This window comes from Nomascus leucogenys, chromosome 21 (assembly GCF_006542625.1).
Source record: "Nomascus leucogenys isolate Asia chromosome 21, Asia_NLE_v1, whole genome shotgun sequence".
Lineage (NCBI taxonomy): Eukaryota > Metazoa > Chordata > Mammalia > Primates > Hylobatidae > Nomascus > Nomascus leucogenys.
Genome location: NC_044401.1, coordinates 63973981 through 63998988, shown reverse-complemented (window position 1 = coordinate 63998988; position 25008 = coordinate 63973981). Strand labels below are relative to the sequence as shown.

The following is a 25008-nucleotide window of genomic DNA, read 5'->3' as shown; positions in this document are numbered from 1 at the left end:
TGGGATTCATTTGCACGGTAGAGGAATTATACTTAATGATAATGTATTGTATGTTTCAAAATAGCTGGAAGAGGAGATTTTGAATGCTCTCACCACAGACAAATGATAGATTTTTGAGGTAATGAATATGCTCATTACTCTGATTTGATCATTACAAAATGCATACATGTATGAAAACATCACATTACTCCCTATAAATATGTGCAATCATTATTTGTCAATTAAAAATAAATAAAACAAAAAAAAAGAAACACATACTTTCAGCAAATATACCATGTAATTCTAAAGCAAAGCCTAATTTTGAAAAACACCAACAGGCACAAGCACGCACACACACACAAACACACACATATTATGGAAGGACAGCCAACAAACACAGGCCACAATCATTATTCTTTTTTGTTTTTGTTTTTGTTTTTAAGACAGAGTCTTGCTCTGTTAGCCAGGTTGGAGTGCAATGATGCAATTTTGACTCACTGGAACCTCTGTCTCCCAGACTCAAGCAATTCTCCTGCCTCAGCCTCTGGAGTAGCTGGGATTACAGCCGTGTGCTACCATGCCCGGCTAATTTTTGTATTTTTTTAATAGAGACTGGGTTTCACCATGCTAGCTAGGCTAGTCTCGAACTCCTGACCTCAGGTAATCAGCCTGCCTCGGCTTTCCAAAGTGCTGGGATTACAGGCGTGAACCACCGCACCTAGCCCAGCCGTTATTCTTGACACAGGACTGAACTGCTTAAAAGTGAAGGATGTTTCCCAACAAAGGGTCAAGATTTTAGTTCACATCCATTATGTTTTCTGGAACTAATATGATATTAATTCAGATACTAAAAATAATCATTTAAAACACATTTCCTAGGTTGCATCATAGGAAGACACTTGTCAGTATGTAATTCTACCAGAAACATGTGCATGACGATCATTTGAATTCATTAATACTGTTTCTCCATCAATTTAGACATGTTAATTAGGACAAAGCCCACACCAGGAGTTGAACCCCTGATCTATATGCGCAGTTTAATAATCATTGTACCATAGTGATCAGAATGATTATGGGGATACTGTGAAAATTTCATTTGCTGCAGCTAAGCCAACAACTTTGAATTTGTGTTGAGAAACAATTACTGAGCTTAATTAGGAGCATGTAATGATGACAGCAGTTATTTCAGTGATTGATTCCAAAATTAAAAAGCGCTGGCAAACTAAGTATGGTATATCCTATGCTTTGAAAATGATAGGGAACATGGAAGTCTAAAGGTCGTGCCCTGTAAGCAAATTATCAAAAACTATATTAGAGTGCTGGCAAGGAGAATATTGGTGTCTTGAGACAGGCCTAAAGAAAGAAAAGTTTTGGAGGGTTTTATTACTGTTTTTTTTTTTCACTTTTTTCTTACCCTAATATTGAAAACAAGGAGCAGCCTCTACAAATTCCTCTAGAAAAAAATGATCGCAGAAAATCTAGGCAAATGAAATGTACTCTTTGACTGCTGTCTTTCAAATTTCAGGTGTGCAGGAAATGGCTACATAATTTAAAAGTTAACAGAGTTGGTTCAAACCCTTTGACTGATTTGATATCTGATCCATCACATCACATATTTAAGATGGTAGAGGATTACCTAAGTTCCTATTTCTTTTCTACTTGGTAGGCATTTGTCAGATTCTCCCCAGGGGATGTTTGAAGATGCGCCTAAAGAAGTTAATGACATTTGAATTAATTCTGTATTTTTAGTAGAGACGGGGTTTTGCCATGTTGCCCAGGCTGGTCTCAAACTCCTAGCCTCAAGCTATCTGCCCACCATGGCCACCCAAAGTGCTGGGATTACAGGCATGCGCCCAACCTCTTTGAATGAATTCTGTAAAACGTTAATTTTAAAAAATTAACCACTCCCACCAAAATATTTTTAATACGATTTTGGTATAAAGGGGAGAAGCATAGCAAAGCTGGCATAAACCCTAAAAAACACAGTTTGGAAATTGGCTATATTCCGTAGGAAAAGATCATTCACTTGTTTTCCTAGATGACTGTGATGGGGCTCAGGACACACCACCTCAAAATATGGCACCTTGACATTTGAGAAAATAGCAGAAGCAGGAAGATCAGTCTCACCTTCCCCTCACTCTTCTTCTCTGAAGCAGGTCATAAAACCTTTATTCCAGAGGTATCATTTCTATACCCTGAGGAAAAATATACCCTTTTCCTCCTCAAAGACACAGAGAAACCAAGAAGAATTGGAACAAAAGGCCTTGCTAACTTCCTGCCAGTTTCTTATCATTAGATCATACCCTCTTTTTACAATCATACTTCTGCAGGACTGTCTACTCTTCATCAAAACTAGCATTAAAAACACACACATTTTCCTGTTTTTTAGCATTTTTTTTTCTGAAGGCTTTCATGTCATGGAATATTTGTATTAAATAAAATTATATGTTTTTCTCTTATTAATCTTCCTTTCCTTTTAGAGACCTCAGCCATGAACCTAGCAATGAGTGAGAAAAGATATTTTTCTAGACGTACAGCTGTTTGTCATTATTCAATAGTTTTAAGTGTTTATTTTAAAAAATGGTCTATGTGACTATACACAGCCTGTGCCCTAGGAATGTATCTCATTAGATATATATGGTTCATGCTTCAAAATATTTGGAGATTTTGGTGGAGTTGGGAGTTTCAAGGTAGGAAAAGTGAGTCTGGTTAGAGATAATTATCAGGTATTCATTTGTCTTAAAAAATGACCAAATAAAATTTCTAAAACTAGTTATGAATCTTTGAAAGTAAATATAACTCTAAGACCCTTCAACTAGTTAATTCATGTACTAAAGAATTGTTGACTAATAGCTAAGCCAAGAGAATTTCTGCTTCTCAAAATAAAAACCTCTCAAACAGCACTTGCTTTGCTAAAGTATAATTTTAGTTTGGCATTTCTAAGTACTAATGAAATATTTTCAACATGATTAATTTTCCAAGTAACATACTAACAGAGGTAATCATGTTCTGAAGTAGTCAGGTTATTATTGTTTTGTTATCAGCCTTGAATTGGCATTGTAAAATTATTCTTGCCATTTTTAATACACGCTTCTTGAATTCCTATCTTTAAATCATTTTGACATTCAATTTTGTGCTACCAGTTGTGGATGTTCAGGTAAGGTGTATGTTATTTGAAAAGTCACTAAAGGAATAGGTTGGCCAGTATTATTGACTGACTGTCTAATTTTTATTTCTCATGTTGAGAGTTCTGTTTCCTCTTTGTAAACATCTGGGTGAATGTAATATATAAAGAGTACATCTTTCAAATAATCTAGTTACTGATCTCATCAAACCCACCAAGACAGCTACCTTTGGTAAAACTGGTAGGATTACCTCCACATGTAATCATGTTTTTTGGTGTTTTTTATAGTTGCAGGAATTAGAACTACATGTTGTTTAAGACAAAGAGTGATTGACTCTGTATATTATAAGCATAATTTTATTTTTTTTCCTTGAAGGTGGAAGCAAAATGGCACAGACATTGATTTTACTATGAGTTACCACTACAGGTTGGATGGAGGCAGTCTTGCAATCAGTAGCCCCCACACAGATCAAGATATTGGCATGTACCAGTGCCTGGCCACCAATCTTCTGGGGACAATTCTGAGTCGGAAGGCAAAGCTCCAATTTGCATGTGAGTTTGGGGTAAATTTTGTAATCTGTGTCTCTGAAAATATAATATTCTTCTGATACACACATTTTAAAAATCTAGCTTTGCCAGTAATATATTTGAGAATGAATATGACTTTATGGGCCTTTGACAATGTTCATTTTGTGAATCTAGATTCTTGGGTATAATAGAAGCCTGCTTCTAAAAAAAGAATAAAAAAACAGAGAAAAGATCAATGTTATTACATTTTGTGAATTATTTTTAGAAACATTTCTAAAAGTTTCAGACATAAATATTAAGATAAAGATATATGATATAGCATTATTTTTCTTTTTCTTTTGCATTGGATATTAATGTGGAGAGCACAGGAAGAAAAAGCTGAGGGCAGAGATGTCATCTGGGGGAGGTGGGCGTTCTCCTAAGAAAAGCGATCATGCACCCATAGTTTGATGTAGGTGGAAATAAAGTGGTTGCCAAAGGCAGGCTTTATATTAACTGTAACAATGTCCAGCTGCATCACATAAATGTCATCCAAGTAATTACCTTGGTGACATTTGGGGACATTAGCAGATGAACAATAGACATACTGCGTCTAATATCCTTTATATATAGTGTTTCCAGGGACTGAAATGTTTCATACTGGATTCAGCAAAAGCCTTGTTTGAGAGTAATTATGTCTGTTGATGTGGATAAAGTAGAAGGCTTGCATTTCTCCCTTTGCACCAACCATTATGTCCCAGAGACTCTATCCAAGGAGCCAAAAAGTGAGCTGCTATCCCTGCAGGGCTCATAGAAAAGTCTATACTATCTGTTACTTTGAAAAAGTAATTGTTCTGAAATTTTATTAACAAATACATGCCCAAAACTCACCTTGTGAAACTACTTCAGTCATCAGTGGATACAGGAATTAATAACTGGGTCTGTTTCTCATTGCAAGTCTTGTGTTCCAAAGGTTATTCTATACCAGAGATCCCTTGATCTACACAGAGTTCTCTTTATGTTGACCATTTTGGGGATGGCCTTGCTTCTGATTTTACACACACCATATACACATACACACATGCACACACATATACATATATACAGATATACACACATAAATACATTGCTAACTGTATCTGAATGCATTTGTAGCTATGGAAGTAAGAAGTGAATGTGGAAGTTTATTAACCTAAATAGAAGATGGAAAACAATCAGTGGCTACTTTGGGACATAGGATAAAAATATTTATAACACTTTATTTCTTCATTTCAGCTAAGACTATCACCTGGAAAAATAATAGGGAACAAAATAACATAGAAACTTGTTATAGAAATAAAGAATTGTTCCAGACTTTGAACGATTCTGCCACAGTAATTGTTTATTTCTCCTGCTTGGGTAAGAGATGACCCTACAACATAGACATGATATGAATCAGATTCCATAATCATAAATTTGACTCTTTGGTAAAGGAAACTCCATATAGCATATTTATTTTCTATGCCTTCGAGTTTCTCTACAGTTATGATTCTGTCTACTCTCAAAAACAGTTGAATGTCTATATCTCAAATTAATGCACTCTTTTATATAACCATATATTTCTTTTCCTTTGTTCTGTACTTTTTAACAAAAATATGTTTTAAAACGTCCTACATTATTATACCTTCTTTATGCTTTAAAAATTTCTTGCATCTAGAAGTTTCCCTAGTTAAAACTTATTTTGTTTATGCCATATCAGAATAAAAGTCTCAATTAAGAAGAAATTATATGCTTTCATCTGGCTAAGTGGGACAAATCAATGTTTCTGTCCTTATTGACTTTCCCATCTTATCATAAAATTTTCCGTTTTGGGGCAGAAGGTGTATGACTGTTGATCTTGAAGAGCATTTCTATTACCTTTAATGCAGAAAGTAAAATGGCCTATATCCATTAACTAATCTTTCTTCTGCAAAGTTAAAGGATCTTAGGCTCTAAGAGCTTGCAAAAACAAGAACCACAACATGGTGGTGGTGTCATGTCTGAAATATTTCTTACTGTATCCAGGGAGACATGTGCTAGCGTGTGGAAACAGAAAGAGTAAAGGGTATAAATGCAAGTCCCCAACCAAATGGAAAGTTCCTAAAGTGCATGAACTTTATCTTCATCTTAATTATAATTCCTCACAACCTCCTTCATAAATTTTTAACAGTATCAATTTTGGTAGAAAAGGCCTTTGGTAGGATAACCACAGCAGTTAAATGCTGAGATTTTGTGAAACAGAGAGGCGTGAGTTCAAAATCTTTTTGTTAAATATCTAGCAGTATGAAATTAGGTCATTTCTTAACAACATTAAGCCTCTGTCAAGAAATCTATACAATGAGAATACAGCAGTAGCCACCACATAGGACAATGACATGGAGTCACTGAGAAAATGAATGTCAAGTCCCTGATCCATTCTGGACCCTAGGGAAATGACAGCTCTAATTCTTCCTTTCACTATTATTACCTCTCTCAACTTGGACAAACATCTATATATTTCAAACCACTTGAGTTTCTTATGGAAACTCTTCTAGTTTACATTTGAAAACTTTCTATAGGCTAGTTTCTTGTTCTTTTGTTTTCATGTCAAATATAATACATGTGCTTTGACATATATTATTTCACTTGAATTGGACAACAGCTGTAGGAGGCAGTTGCTATCATTGCCCCCATTTTGCAGATTAGAAGCCTGAGGCTCACTGATATTGGGGCTTTTGTTGTTAGAGAAAAGTTGGAACTTGTATATAGACAAAGAAGACTTCAGACTCTAAAACTCATGCACTTCATTTCACAGTATTGAGTCCTTCTCAAACACTGATCACATAGTTCATGTGGGCCTTCTTTCTTTGTTTCATTTGCTGCCACAGTAATTGTCTAAATAATAAACCATATCTTCAGGACAGAATGGTTCAAATAAGCCTGGCAGTAGATGCTGGTGATTCCTTGTCCACATCCGCTTTTGCAAGTGATGTGCCAACCCCTGGCTATTAATACCCACAGATAATCCCTTTTTGCATTTCATGCCCCAAACCTCTCCATGGGATCAGGCTGAAACTAGACAACAGCTGCGACACCTCAATTAGCTTCTTAACTTGCTGTTTCCTTCTTCCCTCCCTGCCTTTCTCCTAAGAGGATTCCCTCAATAAATCATATGCCCTTGAATCCTTGCCTCAGGCTCTGCTTCTTTTTTTTTTTTTTTTTTTTTTTTTTGAGACAGAGTCTCACTCTGTCGCCCAGGCTGGAGTGCAGTGGCGCAATCTCGGCTCACTGCAAGCTCCGCCTCCTGGGTTCACGCCGTTCTCCTGCCTCAGCCTCTCCGAGTAGCTGGGACTACAGGCGCCCGCCGCCACGCCCGGCTAATTTTTTGTATTTTTAGTAGAGATGGGGGGTTTCATCGTGGTCTCGATCTCCTGACCTCGTGATCCACCCGCCTCGGCCTCCCAAAGTGCTGGGATTACAAGCGTGAGCCACCGCACCCGGCCGCCTCAGGCTCTGCTTCTAAGGAATCCAAAGGTCGACAGAGATTAAACATTTAATATGAGATCTCCAATCTACTTACTGACAGAGAAAACAGGTCCAGAAGCCCCACTCCTATGAACTCCCATAGATAAGAACAAGCTATGCATCAAAATAAAAATGTATCAACTCCCTTGCTTCCTGGCGGTTGGCAGTCCATTGTAAAATGTCACTTTGACCTTCAGAATGAATGGCCTTATGAACAACCTTTCAGAATCTACCAATCTGTCCATGGCAGAAACTCTGCAGGGACATACCTCTAGATAATTGATGGCTTTTGTTTGTCACTTTTATCCCGGTATTCAGTAATCCAAAAGCACACGTTGAGTTTATTTTAGACACAGACTGTAACACTCTGCTTCATTATGAATCGTCTCATTATGAAACCATCCTGAAATGTGGCCTGTATATAAAAACTACCTGTTGTGAAATATACTCCTAAATCAAATCTCTCTTTAACCAACTATGTAGCTTAGACAAGTCATTCACTTCTCTGGACTTAGCTAAAGTATTTTTTGAATTATTTGATTACAAAAGTCTCTTTCAGCTATTGTCATATAATCTGTCCTTCCAAATACTCAGGTAGATCCTATTTTAAGTATCTCTTTCTTCCCCAACCCAAACTCTACCCTAAAACACATTCAGCAGGAGTCTAGTCAACAAAGGGTTCTGTTATCATCCTGGCATTCTTGAACGATAAAACTAGTTTGACTTCTAAAATCACTTGTAGCTGCTTTTAATTTCTTTTATTTATCAAAAATTTTGGTGGTAAAGGTTGAATGTAGACCTCTTCCTTTTGTATGTATGTATGTTAATGAATTACTCCGTACTTGTGTGAGAGAACACTGCATCTGTCATTGCTGTTTAAAATGTCATCCTTGAGAAAATGAGATAGGTGTTTTGAAAGAAACCCATGATATCGCTCAGACGTAATTTTTAAATGCCCTTATAATATATAACTCTACCAATGAAAAGATAAACATTTATGATAAAAGGTAATCATGAATGGGACTTTCTGATCCTACACTGTTTAATGTTTAATCACAGCTAGCATTTCAAATAAGTTTGCTCCATTATTGCAGAAGGAAAGGCAGCTGGGCTGGAGCCTCCTAATTGACCCTTCATTTATTCATCCTCCAAGCAACCGGAGAACACCTAATTTATATGCATCAAGTACTACACTAGGTCCTAAAGATTAAACGGTAAATAAGAAACAACTACTTCCTGTCTTCACAGAGCAGACAGGGGAAACCTTTAATACAATTAAAAATAAGAAGAAAAGGAAACTAAAGGAAAGTGCTAACGCCTACAAAGTATTATGTGGCAGGCATTGTTCCAAACTCTTTATGTAAATTAGCTCCATTGAGCCTCACAATCACCCTCTGAGAGTATCACGATCTTCACTTTCAGATAAGCAGATTGAGGCACAGAAGAATGAACTAGCCTGCCTAAAATCACACACAGTATGTGGGAGAGTCCGTTTTCAATTCCAGACAGAGTGAAGACTCCATGCTCCTACCACCTACTGCACTGTCCCAAAACATCAAGTGAAGTGAGAAAGGTGAAATTAACCTATAACAGAGTGGAGCTCCAAGTGAGAAGTAGTGAAGTTTGTCTGAATTGGAGAAAAGGCAAGGGAAGCCTTTCAAAGGAAATGGGGCTTGCATTGAACCTTGACATGTTAGTTTGTGTTCTAGACAGAGAAAGTGGTGGAGAAAGTACAGGTCGGAAGAACAGTAAGGAAATGCAGATGTGTGAACAATCTTCAAGTATCGAAGAAAGTGTGGGGAGGTGGGCAAAGGACCTGAGAACTGAAATGCAGAAAGCTAGGGATCAGAAATGACTGGTTTTCTAGGTTGAGACTGAAAACTAATTTGGAGCCACTTATAAGTAGTTCTTTATATCCAGGCCTAATCTGCAAACAGTAGGATAATTTAGAGATATTATGAGATGCCAAAGAAACATGCAAAAATCCATCGTAGTACAATATTCCACACTCAGTATGACACTGTGTACAGGTGTTAACTTATGGTTAAATGGGTGTGCCAGTATTGCCCATTTCATATAGGATTACTTTGAGGACCAAATATATTATGTGGAAAGCAGAGGGCAAGGGCAACTGATAGACTGGTGTGAGTTGAAGATGGCGAGATAGGCAGGGGTCTGGCCATACAAATATTAATAGGCCAAGTTTTGTATTTTACTGCTTATCCTAAGAACAATGGAACCGTTCTGAATAATGTTAAGGGTGTTGAAGTTGTTTATAAAATGTAGTTTGAAGCCGGGCATGGGGGCTCACGCCTGTAATCCCAGCACTTTGGGAGGCCAAGGCGGGTGGATCACAAGGTCAGGAGTTTGAGACCAGTCTGGCCAACATAGTGAAACCCCGTCTCTATTAAAAATACAGAAAATTAGCCAGGTGTGGTGGTGTGCACCTGTAATCCCAGCTACTCGGGAGCCTGAGGCAGTAGAATCACATGAACCCGGGAGGCAGAGGTTGCAGTGAGCTGAGATCGTGCCACTACACTCCAGCCCAGGCAACAGAACGAGACTCCATCTCAAAAAAATATATATATAGTTTGAAATGCCACATATTATTTCCTTAAATATGTTAGTCTGACATATTAACGATATTATTGATATTATCAAAACCATAGTACACATACTTAGGGGGCATCCCAAACCTCAGTTTTTATAATATACAATGGAGTTAAAGAATTCTTGCACCACATCACAGGATTGATTTTAAATGGTTCAAGGTTAAAATGCAGTAAGAATGCATTTTAAAGGGATATAAACATGTAGGCATTTACAATCATCATAATTTTTTCCAGAGGAGTGCAAAGGGTTTTACACCTGCCGTGCCATTCATCTTTATTCTATACCTATAAGCTATTCTTAACCATGTTTTACAGGTGAAGACATTAAAAGGCAGGACAACTATGTTACTTGCCCAAGGTCAACTAACCTACAGCAGACCCAGAATTTCTAACATTTCCTTCTTGAAACAACTTTTTAAATATACATTTATTTTGTAGACAGGCGAAGTAAATCAGAATTCTCATGAATTTAATGCCATATTCAAAGAAAAACAAAAAAAGGTAAAGTCATAACATAAAGGTCTTTGACTCCTTACGGAAGGATTCTAAGATATTTGTGTATTTAAAGGTGATAAATATTTTTATTTCTATCGTTTGACCAGGGTCTTATAAGCAAGAACAAAACCCCTCACATTTAGAAATAAATTTTAAGAGTTTCCAAATGCCTTAAAATTCTTTCATATATAAGAATGTAAAAGCAGTTACACATGATCCCGATGATATGTTGATAAAGTGCATTTATATCAGAAAAAGAAATTAAGACCCAGGAGAAGAAGGTTTAAAAATAACACTTAAAAATGCTTTTGGAAACTGTAAAGTCTCTGATAATTGTGAAGTGCGTATTAAGTGGGTAATGCATACCTAATTATAAATGAAAATGCTAAATGGCTTTTAACCTTTTTTCTACATCAGAAAAGAACTAGCTGAACAAAAGTCATGAAGAAATATCTTTTCTTTAATTTCTTAAATTAAAAAAGTTGGTAAATTAGTATTGATTTTTTCAGTATCATTTTCAAATAGCATAAACAGTGTTACAATGAATTGAATATTCTCAATTTGTCTTAATGAAATAACAGCATAACCACCAGTTGTTATCATATCAAGGAGAAAACTTTGTCTTTGCTTTTAAAAATAATTCAGATCTTAAACAAATAGACCGTAAGCAGTTGCATGGTTAAATTATAGCAAGCCACTGTTATATTTATATTTAAAATCAACAGGGAAGTAGATTATTCAATGCTTTAGCCTCATTTTTTCCACGCTATCGCTGCTGGAAATCTATTTATGTGTCTTATCAGAAATGGTACTTTTTCAAAATTCAGGCCTTCTCCCACTGCCTACTTCTACTTATATTCAGCAGGAGCTAGGTTTTTTAGTTCATTTGAATAAAATTGCACAGGCTAAGAGTTGGGATGGGAGAGGAAAATATCAGAAAGTAAGGTATCCATTCTATCAAAACTGGGAGTTTCTGCTTTACAAAACTGAGACAGATGCACAAGCTGAAATGCTTGTTTATCACTCTTACGTTATTTGACAAACTGTTTCAAGGAATTTACGAATGTAGCACATAAAGATTTTGCTTCTAAGATTTATAAAATTGGTTCAAATTACAGTGATTTTTTTGCATTAAAGGATCAGACAAATATTTCTGTTTATTTATATATAAATAAATAAATATATAATACGTATAAAGAGCATTTATAAGTAATAATGTGTATATAATTATCTGAATATATATCCAATATTGTCTAAAAAGTAAATCAGATTCAGGTGTTTAAATAGCAAATACAGGAGAGAAGATGGCAGATAAGAGGCAAGACTAGCTTGCAGCTCCTGCTGGGAGGGACAGAGCAGCATGTGGAGACCCACATCATAGTTTGCCCCAGAAACTGCCCCACGAACATACCAGGAAAGCCGAGAGAATCCACAAACCCTTTGAAAGAACTGGATCACTGCTGCAGGCTCCCTGACATGCAGAAAAACTGTGAGTCTGCTGGCTTTCTCAATAGGGAGGCTGGTGGTCTGGGGCAGGTTCTTAGCCCTGGTCACTGGCTGCCTGGAAATAGACTCAGTGCCATTGCGGGCGGGTGGGGCATGGTGGGAGTGAGACTGGCCTTTAGGACTCACGCCATGTGGGGTGGGGTGAGGCCTGTGACTGCCAGTTTTCCCTCACTTCCCTGGTGAACTGTATGACTCAGCAGAGGCAGCCATAATCCGCCTGGGAATATAACTTCATCAGACTGGGAACTGTACCCCCATCCCTCACAGCAGCTGCAGCAAGCCCCACCCAAGGAGAGGCTGAGCTCAGGCACACCTTATCCCTATCCCCACCTGGTGGTCTTTCTCTATGTGTCCTGGTAGCCAAAGACAAAAGTCATAATCTCATGAAAGCTCTATCACCCTGCCCACCACCTGAGAAACCTGAATACTTAACAAAATGTCCCTAGAGCAAGTTTGCATCCTCCACATAGGACCACAGCTGATGCACTCCTGAAAGCGCCATCTCCTGGCTGGAGGCCAATCAACACAAAACCAGCACTAAACAAAACACAACCAAGGACCCTCACAGAGTTCACTTCACTCCCCTACTACCTCCACCAGAGCAGGTGGTGGTATCCACAGCTGCAAGACCTAAAGATGGATCACATTAAAGGACTCTGCAGACACTCCCCAGTACCAGCCAGAGCCTGGTAGCTCCACTGGGTGTTAGATCCAGAAGAGCAAAGCCATCACTACAGTTCAGTTCTCAGGAAGCCCCATTCCTAGGGGAAGAGGGAGAACACCGAAAGAAGGGAGCACCCCATGGGACAAAAGAATCTGAACAGCAGCCCTTGAATCCCAGATTTTCCCTCTGACATAATGTACCCAAATGGGAAGAAACCAGAAAGACAATTATGATAAGATGACAAACTAAGGTTCTTCAACTCCCCCAAAAGATTATGCCAGCTCACCTGCAATGGATCCAAACCAAGATGAAACTTCTGAATTGCCAGGAAAATAATTCAGAAGGTTAATTATTAAGCTAATCAAGAAGGCACCAGAGGCCAGGCGCGGTGGCTCACGCCTGTAATCCCAGCACTTTGGGAGGCTGAGGTGGATGGATCACGACATTAGGAGATCAAGACCACCCTGGCTAACATGGTGAAACCCTGTCTCTACTAAAAAACACAAAAAATTAGCCAGGCGTGGTGGTGGGCGCCTGTAGTCCCAGCTACTCCAGAAGCTGAGGCAGGAGAATGGCATGAACCTGGGAGGCAGAGCTTGCAGTGAGCTGAGATCACGCCACTGCACTCCAGCCTGGGCAACAGTGCGAGACTCCGTCTCAAAAAAAGAAGGCACCAAAAAAAGGAGAAGTCCAGCTTAAAGAAATTAAACACATGATACAGAAAATGAAAGGAAAATTCTTTGGTGAAATAGATAGTATAAATAAAAAACAATCACAAGTTCTGGAAATCGAGGACACACTTAGAGTAATGTAAAATGCACTGGAAAGTCTAAGCAATAGAATCAAACAAGCAGAAGAAAGAACTTCAGAGCTCTAAAACAAGGCTTTCGAATTAACCCAGCCCATCAAAGACAATACAATAATAAATAATAATAATAATCATAATTTTAAAAAAATAAGCAAAGCTTCCAAGAAGTTTGAGACTACGTTAAATACCCAAACCTAAGAATAATTGGTGTTCCCGAGGAAGAAGAGAAATCTAACAATTTGGAAAATATATTTGAGAGAATAATCCAGGAAAACTGCCTCGGCTTTGCTAGAGATCTAGACATCCAAATACAAGAAGCTCAAAGAACATATGGGAAATTCATCACAAAAAGATAATCACCTGGGCACATAGTCATCAGGTTATCTAAAGTTGAGACAAAGGAAACACTCTAAATAGCTGTGAGACAAAAGCATCAGGTAACCTATAAAGGAAAACCTATCAGATTAACAGAAGATTTCTCAGCAGGGGTCCTACAAGCTAAAAGGGATTGGGATTCTATTTTTAGCCTCCTTAAACAAAACGACTATTAGTCAAGAATTTTGTATCCAGTTAAAGTAAGCTTCATAAATGAAGGAAAGACACAGTCTTTTCCAGACAAGTAAATGCTGGGAGAATTTGCCACTACCAAGCCAACACTACAAGAACAGCTAAAAGGAGCTCTAAATCTTGAAACAAATCTTCAAAATACACAAAAATAGAACCTCCTTGAAGCATACATCTCACAGAACCTATATAACAATAACACAATGAAAAAAACAAAAAACAAAACAAAAAAAACCCCAAGGTATTCAGGCAACAAAATAGCATGGTGAATAGAATAGTACCTCACATCTCAATACTAACATTGAAAGTAAATGGCCTAAATGCTCCACTTAAAAGATACAGAGTGGCAGAATAAACGAGAATTCTGCAATCAAGTTTCTGCTGTCTTCAGGAGACTCAACTAACACAGAAGAACTCAAATTTACTTACAGTAAAGGGGTGGAAAAAGATATTCCATGCAAATGGACACCAAAAGCAAGCAGGAGTAGCTATTCTTATATCAGACAAAACATACTTTAAAGCAACAGCAGTTTAAACAAAGAGGGACATTATATAATGATAATAGTCCAACAGGAAAATATCACAGTTCTAAATATATATGTACCTAACACTGGTGCTCCCAAATTTATAAAACAATTACTACTATACCTAAGAAATGAGATAGATGGCAACACAATAATAGTGGAGGACTTTAATACTCCACTGACAGCACTAGACAAGTCATCAAGTCAGAAAGTCAACAAAAAAACGATGGACTTAAACTATATTCTAGAACAAATGAACATAAGAGATATTTACAGAAAATTCTATCCAACAACTGCAGAATATACATTCTATTCATCAGCACATGGAACATTCTCCAAGATAGACCATATGATAGACCACAAAACAAGTCTCAGTAAATTTAAGAAAATCGAAATTATATCAAGTACTCTCTCAGACCACAGTGAAATAAAATTGGAAATCAACTCCAAAAGGATCCCTCAAAACCAGGCAAATACATGGAAATTAAATAATCTGCTCCTGAATGATCAAACAAAAAGCTGCCTCTTTGAAAAGATAAATAAAATTGATAGACTGTTAGTGAGATTAACCAAGAAGAGAGAAGATGCAAATAAGCTCTATTAGAAATGAAACGGGAGATGTTACAACTGATACCACAGAAATACAAAAGATTATTGAAGGCTGCTATGAACACCTTCACATGCATAAACTAGAAAACCTAGAGGAGATGGATAAATTCCTGGAAATATACAATTCTCCTAGATTAAACCAGTAAGATACAGAACTGGAACAAGATAGGGAAGCCCACTTTCACTCTTTCTGTTCAACATAGTACTGGAAGTCCTAGCCAGAGCATTCAGACAAGAGAAAGAAATAAAGGACATCCAAATTGGTAAAAAAAAGAAGTCAAACTGTCTCTGTTTGCTGATGTTATGATTGTATACCTAAAAAACCCTAAAGATTCATCCAGAAAGCTTCTGGAACTGGTAAATGAATTCACCAAAGTTTCCAGATACAAAATTAAAGTACGCAAATCAGTAGCTCTGCTATCTACCAACAACGACCAAGCGGAAAATCAAATCAAGAACTCCACCCCTTTCACAATATCTGCAAAAACAAACAAACAAACAAACACTTAGGAATATACCTAACCAAGGATGTGAAACACCTCTACAAGGAAAACTACAAAACACTGCTGAAAGAAATCACAGACGACACAAACAAATGGAAACACATCCCATGCTCATGGATGGGGAAAATCAATATTGTGAAAATGACCACACTGCCAAAAGCAGTCTACAAAGTCAGTGCAATTCCCATCAAGATAGCACCATCATTCTTCTCAGAACTAGCAAAAACAATCCTAAAATTTATATGGAACCAAAAAAGAGCCCACATAGCCAAAGCAAGACTAAGCAAAAAGAACAAATCTGGAAGCATCACATTACCTGACTTCACCCTGTTCTCTGAGGCCATAGTCACCAAAACAACATGGTGCTGGTATAAAAGTGGCACACAGACCAATGGAACAGAATAGAGAACCCAGAAATAAAGCCAAAAACTTACAGTCAACTGATATTCAACAAAGCAAACAAAAACATACAGTGTGGAAAGGACACCCTATTCAACAAATGGTGCTGGGATAATTGGAAAGCCCTGTGTAGAAGAATGAAACTGGATCCTCATCTCTCACCTTATACAAAAATCAATTCAAGATGTATCAAAGACTAAATGTAAGACCTGAAACCATAAAGATAATGGGAAATAACATTGGAACAACACTTCTAGACATTGGCTTAGGCAAAGACTTCATGACCAAGAACACAAAGAAAACACAACAAAAACAAAGATAAATAGATGGGACTTAATTAAACTAAAAAGTGCACAGCAAAAGAAATAATCATGAGAGTTCACAGACAACCCACAGAGTGGGAAAAAATCTTCACAATCTATTTATCCAACGAATGAGTGATATCCAGAATCTACAAGGAACTCAAACAAATCAGGAAGAAAAAAACAAACAATCCCATTAAAAAGTGGGCTAAGGACATGAACAGACAATTCTCAAAAGAAGATATACAAATGGCAAACAAGCACAAATGGGAAAATGCTTAACATTGCCAATTATCAGGAAAATGTAAATCAAAACCACAATGCAATACAACCTCCCTCCTGCAAGAATTGCCATAATCAAAAACTCAAAAAATAATAGACATTGGCATGGGCGTGGTGAAAAGGGAACACTTTTACACTGTTGCTGGGAATGTAAACTAGTACAATCACTATGGAAAACAGTGTTGGAGAGTCCTTAAAGGACTAAAAGTAGATCTACCATTTGATCCAGCAATCCCACTACTTGGTGTCTACCCAGAGGAAAAGAAGTTATTATACTAAAAAAAAAAAACAAAAAACCTTGCACACACATGTTTATAGTAGCACAATTTGCAATAGCAAAAATATGGAACCAGCCCAAATGCCCATCAATCAACAAGTAGATAAAGAAAATGTGGTATATATATATATAGCATGGAATACTACTCAGCCATAAAAAGGAATGAAATAATGGCATTCGCAGCAACCTAAATAGAATTGGAGACTATTATTGTAAGTGAGATAACTCAGGAATGGAAAATCAAACATCATATGTTCTTATTCATATGTGGGAGCTAAGCTATGTGTACACAAAGCATAAGAATGGTACACTGGATTTTGGGGATTGGGGAAAAGGTGGGGGGGGTGGTGAGGGATAAAAGATTACATATTGGTTACAGTGTACATGGCTCAGGTGACGGGTGCACCAAAATCTCAGAAATCACCACTAAAAAGATTATTCATGTAACCAAACATCACCTTTTTCCCAAAAATGTATTGAAATAAAAAAAGGAAAATAAATGAATAAATAACATTATTGGAACAATAAGAAAGCCAAAAACAAACAAATAAACAGCAAATACAAATAATAGTTTTGATGGAAATCCATTGAAATGTTAATTATGTTTTAAAGCAGGAGTGTCCAGTCTTTTGGCTTCCCTGGGCTACAGTGGAAGAAGAATTGTCTTGGGCCGCATATAAAATACACTAATTTTTAGCTGATGAGCTAAAACAAATTGCAAAAAAATCTCATAACGTTTTAAGAAAATGTATGAATTTTTGTTGGGCCACATTCAAAGCCATCCTGGGTTGCATACAGCTTGAGGGCTGTAGGTTGGACAAGCTTGTTTTAAGGTATCAATTTATGCTCTTCTTTTCCCTAGAAGTATAATATATAAAGAAAAGTACAAAAAACATGAGCAGATAGATCAATGAAATATTATTAAGCCAGATCCAGAAATAGATATTTCCAACACCCCCAGAAGGTCCGCCCATTATGTCCCCTTCTAGTTATGACTTCCTCCTTCTGCTTCAAAGATGAGTCATATCTTAACTTGTGAATTTGTAATTATTATTGCTTTTTAACTATATATGAATAAAACCATGCAATATATGATATATTGCTTCAAGTCTGGATTATTAGCCAACCATGTTTCTGAGATCCTTTTATATTGTTGTAGGTAGCTGTAGTTCATTTTCCTGATCACATATAATATTTTATTGTATGAATATAATGCAGTTTATGTGGAACTTTTACTGTTATTGGAAAATTGCATTATTTCTAAGTGCATTCTTCTATGATTATTCTTGCACATATCTTTGGGAGATCTGTGTAAATATTTCTCTGTTGCATATACTAGGAATCAGAATTATAGGGAAATTGGGCATGCATATGACAATTTTAAAAAATAACACCAAATTGTTGTCTATAGTGATTTTATTAATTTGTACTCTCTCCAGTAATGTTTTTTTCTATATTCTTGACAACACTTGATATGATTAGTCTTTTTAAAAATTTTAGCCTTTTTGGGGGGGAAAGTAAAAAGTGTCTCATTTTGGTTTAGCTTCTGTTTCCTGATCACTAATGAAATTGAGCACTTTTTAAAATTATTGTTGGCTATTTGGAAATCTCTCTCCTTCCCCTTGGTTTCTAGGAATAACTTAATTCATTTTTCCATATTTTAATTGAGTTGTCTTTGTTTTCATTAGTGATTGATTGTAGAGAAGATCACAATGTTGCTTTTATGTGTAGGAAACCACTTCTACTGTGTCACTTGCATTTTCACTCTCTTAATCATGTCTTTTGATAAACAAAAAAAAATTTAAATTTAACATAGTTCAATCTATTTGTCTTTTTCTTTTTGAAATGTTTTTTGTAAAAAGCTTAAGAACTATTTTCCTGCCTTGAGATCATATTTTCCTATGCTGTCTTCTATAGTGTATTTTGTCCTTCGTATTTAAATTATAATGCACCTGCATTTTATTTATTTATTCATTTATTTGCATGGTGTAAAATTGGTTCAATATACATTTTCTTCTAAAGGGATCCAATTGAGCCAGAACGTATATGAAAGATGCAATCCTTTCTTTGCTATTCTACAGTGCCATCTCTAAAGTGAATTAAATCTGCATGCCTGCTTGAGCCTGCTATTGACCTCTTTTTCCTCTCTTCCTTTGTTGTATTTGTAAATGCCATAATCTAGTAATTACTGCAGTCTTACAATAAGTCTTAATATCTGGTAGCTTTAATAGACTATATGATTTTAAAAAAAAAGAGCCTTGAATTGTAAGTGAAACCAAGGGAGAATAAAATCCAAAGAGAACCAGAGGAGAGTAAAAATTCATGCCATGAGATACAATCCATTATGAAAATTGAGCTTTAAAAAGCTTTAGAATTAGTGACCAAGGCAAAGAGGGGTACATATCTTTCATTGGATAAAAATATAACAACTCTTTCTGTGAATATAATCACTCACTCTGAGTGTAAAATACCTGAGGGAAGCTTCTCCTGTGAACCTGCATCAAGAGCAGTGGGTGATTCAGTGGATTATAGCCCCCTCACAGACATGCAATGCTGGCGTTATGGTAGCTTCCTATAGCATATCTCAAAAATAATAGCTACCATGTATTAGGTATTTATTAAGCCTTTTACATAATATTTGTTAGAAAACTTCCCAAACTATGTGTCTGGTTTGCTACCACTGTAGCCAATGTCACTGGACATCTCTCTGTTCTCTGACTGCAGCTATTACAAGAGCATCACTAGGTTCTCTAAAATGCAGACAGTAGAAAGGAGTTGCTAAATTTGTCAAACTTTAAGTGAATCTAATGCTTATTTTTTGGTATGTTATGTGGCTCTTCTTGGTGGAAGGCTCACAACCTGTAACTGACTCCAGAGCTTCTGCTTACCAATTTCAGAAAACTAGGTTTAGAGTATTTCCTTTGAGCATTCCTTCGTGTGCTTTTATGAGGCTAAGTCTCCTTCCCTATTTCCGAGATGGATACTTTGGGAAGGTAACATGTTCTAGTTCTCAAATTGATGTCAGTACATTTATGTTACTTTCCTCTCTATTTCTTTAGCAGTGAGGGAATAATGGGAATTTATACAAATAAAGCACATGAGTATTTCAAGTTCTGTGATGGTGAACACATTCTCTATGATGTATGCTTTAGTTGTATCTTCCTCAAAGTAAGTACCAACCTTCCTACAGTTATTTCTAATTAAACAGGATAATCTAGTTTAATCCTCAAAACTACCATGTAAAATAGAAGCTACTATTATAATTTCAATTTTATATGTAAGGAAAATTAAGTTCAGAGAACTGAAGTAATGTGCCCAAGGACATCAAGAAATAGTGAAGTTGGGCCTGTAATCTCAGCACTTTAGGAGGCCAAGGTGGGTGGTTCGCCTGAGGTCAGGAGTTCGAGACTAGGCTGGCCAACATGGTGAAACTCTGACTCCACTAAAAATAGGAAAATTAGCCATGCATGGTGGTGGGCGCCTGTAATCCCAGCTACTTGGGAGGCTGATGCAGGAGGATCGCTTGAACCCAAGAGGCGGAGGTTGCAGTGAGCTGAGATCATGCCATTGCACTCCAGCCTGGGCAACATGAGTCAAACTCCATTGCACTCCAGCCTGGACAACAAGAGAGAAACTCCATCTCAAAAAAAGGAATAAATAGTGAAGCTGAGATTTGATGCCAGATATTCTGACATTTTAACCACTTCGTTAATCATTCAGCTAATGCTTGTCAAATTTTAATGTGCACAGTAATCACTTGGAGATCTTGTTAAATGCAAATTCTGATTCAGTAGGTCTAAAGTGAGGCCCAATATTCTACATTTTTAACAAGATCACATGTAACACTGATGGTGCTGCCCTGGACAGATATCAGACAGTGGGTAGCAAACAGTCTCAAAGTGAACCTTAGGTTAATGTCTGAAGACAATCAAATAGCATTACCACAAGTTGATAGAAGGAATAGCTCTATTATGATGTAAACAAATCTTAGAGGAAAAACAAATGGTAATTGGTATTTCCCACCACTAAGATGGTCATTCAACTATCCACTTATGCATCCAAACAATGCATATTTATTAAGCACTTACCATATGTGTCAAACACAAGTGCAAGCAGTAAGTAAAATAAGGTCTATTTTCTGTATTTATGCATCTGCCGAAGTATAAATGCAGACTCACTTTTTAAAAAAGGAATTATATGAATGCCGTTGGAATAAAGGACCAGGAAAAAAATGTGCTTGAGCATTAACCAAAGCAATAGGTTTCCAAACTATATTTCCTTGCCAGAAATACTATCCTCCTAGGCAATGTTTCTACTCATGACAGAAAATGCAAATAAGGAAGAGTCTACATTTATAGACGTGATTTAACAAGTCAATTGCAGGTATTTTTCCTCCTTTTTGAGAATTGTGCAGTTGAGAGATCTACTTTCACATACATATTAATGAGTTGTTTTGCATAAATCAATTCTATTTTTATGAATGGAGATTATATAACCCTCCTGTAATTCTTCCAGATATCCCATCCAAACAAACTACTAGAGTTCTTCTTACTAGGGTATGTCCCTTGAGCACAAAGGATTTTATTTTAATTATTTCATCCATTTTTAAGCAAAAGTAATCAAATATAAACAACTGTGCTGGAAGCTGCACCCTCTGCCAGCTGCCTCTCAGCCTTCTGAAAGGCTCTCTGTTTTTTTGTGTTGCTCCTTTTTAGTTTTTTTGTTGTCGTTGTATTTTGTTTTTTATTTTTGTACTTTTCTCAGTACTCATTTAGAAAGTAATCCTATTGTTTTCATTTGAAAAGGTATAAGATGTAGCTGATTCAAACTTTAAAATTTATGACATTCCTTTTTGGCAAGTCTAGCTGACTGTGGGCGCTGAATATTATTATTGCGATAAATATTAAAATTAATAAAAGCTTATATGTGTCCAGTGAGCCAAAATTTGAGAAAACATTTCCTGAGCTTGCTTAAATTTTCACAGCAAGTGAATGGCAGAGCCAGGACCTTAAACGTGCATCTGATGGACAACAGAAGTCAGGCTTCAAACACAACACTGGCATGTCAAAGCATCTCCCATGTGGCAGATGACCTAAAGAAGCAACTCACTCCTACCTGTGGTTCCAGTTATCTCACTCTATCCTCCACCTCTCTTTCCATAGTTAACAGGGGAAAATGTCAGAGTCTGTGATGCACTGGATAAAACTGTCCTCCCCTGAGCTCCACATTTTCACAGCTGGAGTGAAGAAGGTGTCTTGGCAAGACTCCCACAAACACACACAAAACACACATCCTCACTCCCATATTTGCCTTGACATCACTATCTCTGCTTTTACGAGGCCTTGACTCCTGTGTACATAAGGCAGCAAGCCTAGAATTCTTAGGTCACCCCTCATTACCCAAACCTTCATCTACATATAGGTCTGCATGTTCCTGTATCTGAACCCACTTCCCAATCCTCCGCAGCTTGTGAAATTCTTCCTTGGGCCTCCTAAAACCAAAATCAATAATCAACAACATCTTTGCACGCTTAGAAGTTTTCCCTGAAAGTCCCCCTGACTGTGTTGCTTCAACTGACGTTTGGCTTCCATCTGAAGATGCTTCTCCTCTCTGGCTGAACTGCTGATTCTTTTCTCCAATACCTCTCTTAACCACAGGTCTGTCAGTAGGGATAGAGTCGTCCTATCAGCTCCGTGCCATTTCCAGATGATCCCTCCTCCCTCATATCTAATTCCTTTGCCACTAAAATCGTGCCATTAGCCCACACTACTCATAACTTCTCTTTGTTGCAATCATGTTCTCATCCCCTAAACTCCAACATTTCACCTCTTAGCTCACTGTCATTCTCTGCATAATACTCCTGTCATATATCTTGGCCATTTCAGCCTTTGGTGAATTTGGTATTCAGTACTCAATATCCTGATTGGCCAGTTTCTTGACTTCTTTTCTTCTGTTGCCCTTGTTTATTGACCCATCTTAGCCAATAGCCATGCTGCTGAGATGACTCTTTTAAGACTTTGTCAATGTCTAAAGTTGCCAGTTCCACCCATAATCTGATTTTCAACCTTCCCAACTTTGACTGTCTAACTCACTCTCTACAGTCCATGGACTGCAACAATACTTTGACTCTGCTAGATCCTATAATTCACGAATCCTAACAACTACTCCTGTCCTTCTCCTGCTTCATCTTGTCATTCCCTCTATGCTGAGACAAAGGCAAAAAACACTACTTCCCATTAACTTTTAACTCACTTGCTCGTCCCTTGCACATCAATGATTCACTTTCACTTTCCCTCTTATTTCATTCATCTGGTGAAATCTAAGCCATGGTGAAATCCAAACCAAAATTTTAGTCTAGAGAAAAATCCAACCATCACACCAGCTTTCACTTTCCAATTAATGACCACTGACATCAATGGTCCATTAAGTGGGCCATTAATGTTGCCTGACATTAAGTCACCATGAAATTCAAAGATGTTACTGTATTGCTGGCATCTTTAGTCTAGAAAGATCCTCTGTGTGTGGAAAAAAGTATGAGCTAGTATTTTTCTCCTATAAAAGTCAACTAACTCATCCTCACATATCTGAAACAACATTTTTCTGACCCTTTAATATAATTTATGTTATAAACTGCTTGATACTTAGTTCTGATTCAGATCTGACTCATTGCCTAGTCCCTGAGCCAAGATGGACTTTGCCTGTACTTGTGATGTCAAGGTAATTTGGCACTCTGACTAACTAGATGTGTTTCAGTTGCTTACCTCTAGAGTCATTTCCCCAAAATAATTCCAATGAAAAGTTAAAACATACAACAAAGGCAGCCTCTTTCTTTTTCCAGTCCCATCTATCACATACTATTGGATTTCTGTTTTGCTACAAAGTCCTGAAAGTTTTGGCCTTTTATTTTTATCTCACAACCTAGGCCCATTTCTTAAACATTGCCTAGCTTTCCTTTCCCTTTTAAAATCTGCCAACAATCACTTTCTCTGTTGAAATTATCTTTTGCTACATCCAACTGTGGGAAGAACAGCTTTTTCATTGTGCTGTTCTCTGAAGACAAGAATAGAAGCACATTATTTTTTCTTATTTTTGTGTGACTTTTTTCTCCCTAGTAGTTACCAGTTTTTACTACAATTGTGATTCCTGACAATATATAACATTTAGAAAATAAGGAAAAGCTATTAATAATATCACCTGAGCCAGAGACAACCACTGTTAACATTAGTAGATTCTTCTAAAATTTTTTCTTATACAAATCATAAACACACACACAGATGGATGAATATTTGTTGATTGTGGATAACTATTTCACTTTACAAAAATAATACAACAAACACTTTAAAGCATTTGCCCTGCTAGTCATTTTAGAGGATATTTTAACAAAAATAATAAAATGCAGAGAACAATTAAGATTTCAGAATTTGCAAAGTTTGCGTATTCATGATCTCTTTTTGTAAAATTCAGGTCTCCTGACTAAGATGCTTATTTTACTGCAGAGAAATAAGCTTTTGTGGATACCACACTCAAGGGGAAAGACAGGCTGACTCTGGAAGCAAATAGAGGGTCCTTCCTGCCAATACGACCTAGGGAAACAGACAAATAGTGAGAAGATGCATCTCCGAGAACCTTCGGGCTGGGCCACTGTAAATCCTGTTGGATTTGACTCAACCCACGGCATAAGTAATGTTCTCAGGGCATTTCCTTAATGAAGATTCCCTATTGAAAGAAGGTATTACATGAATAATGTCGGGAAGTCCGAATGCTCAATTTCTGCATTTTCTTCCTCTGAACTGCTAAGATTGTATTTAGACACAGGTAGAGTCCAATGTGCATGTTCTAATCTAGTTGATTTACTTCAATCATCCTCTTTTATTTTGCCAGCAGGCAAAGCCCCTTCAGAATACCTAATTATTATTCCAGACTCCTGTCTTAGTTTTCATCAGAGGACTTGTATATTTCATTAGCTTCAGTCCTTGTACCACCTCTCCTTACCAAGCCCAGCATTGTGACACCATGTCCTTTCCCCTTGTGTTTTTGAAACCAAAAGAAGAAATGCATACATTTTTATTATTCATTCTTTTATCGTACTAGTCTTGTTCTGTAAAAATTTGAGATCTCAATAGATAGTGAAACAGTCTTTCACCCTTTTCCATGAAATAAATAGTTATTGGTGTTTATATACTCTGTAATTATTATATGTTGATAAATGGTTATGTAATAGCTACATACAGGGAGGAAAAGTCCTTGCAGGTAATTTTGTCCACTAATTACATATAAATTGGTTAAGCAGTCATGCATATTAATGACATCATTTTCAACTGATTTGACTTA

General features: G+C 36.9%; 1 protein-coding gene across 3 annotated transcripts in view; it reads left to right on the top strand.

Annotated features, from left to right (window-relative positions):
- The window catches only part of CNTN6 (contactin 6), a 338762-nt gene that overhangs the window by 142053 nt on the left and 171701 nt on the right, over positions 1-25008 (top strand). For all 3 annotated transcript variants that reach the window (XM_030802180.1, XM_030802181.1, XM_030802182.1), the window contains exon 4: positions 3480-3655. In XM_030802180.1, the coding sequence (XP_030658040.1) occupies positions 3480-3655 (176 nt within the window). The remainder of the gene's footprint in view (positions 1-3479; positions 3656-25008) is intronic.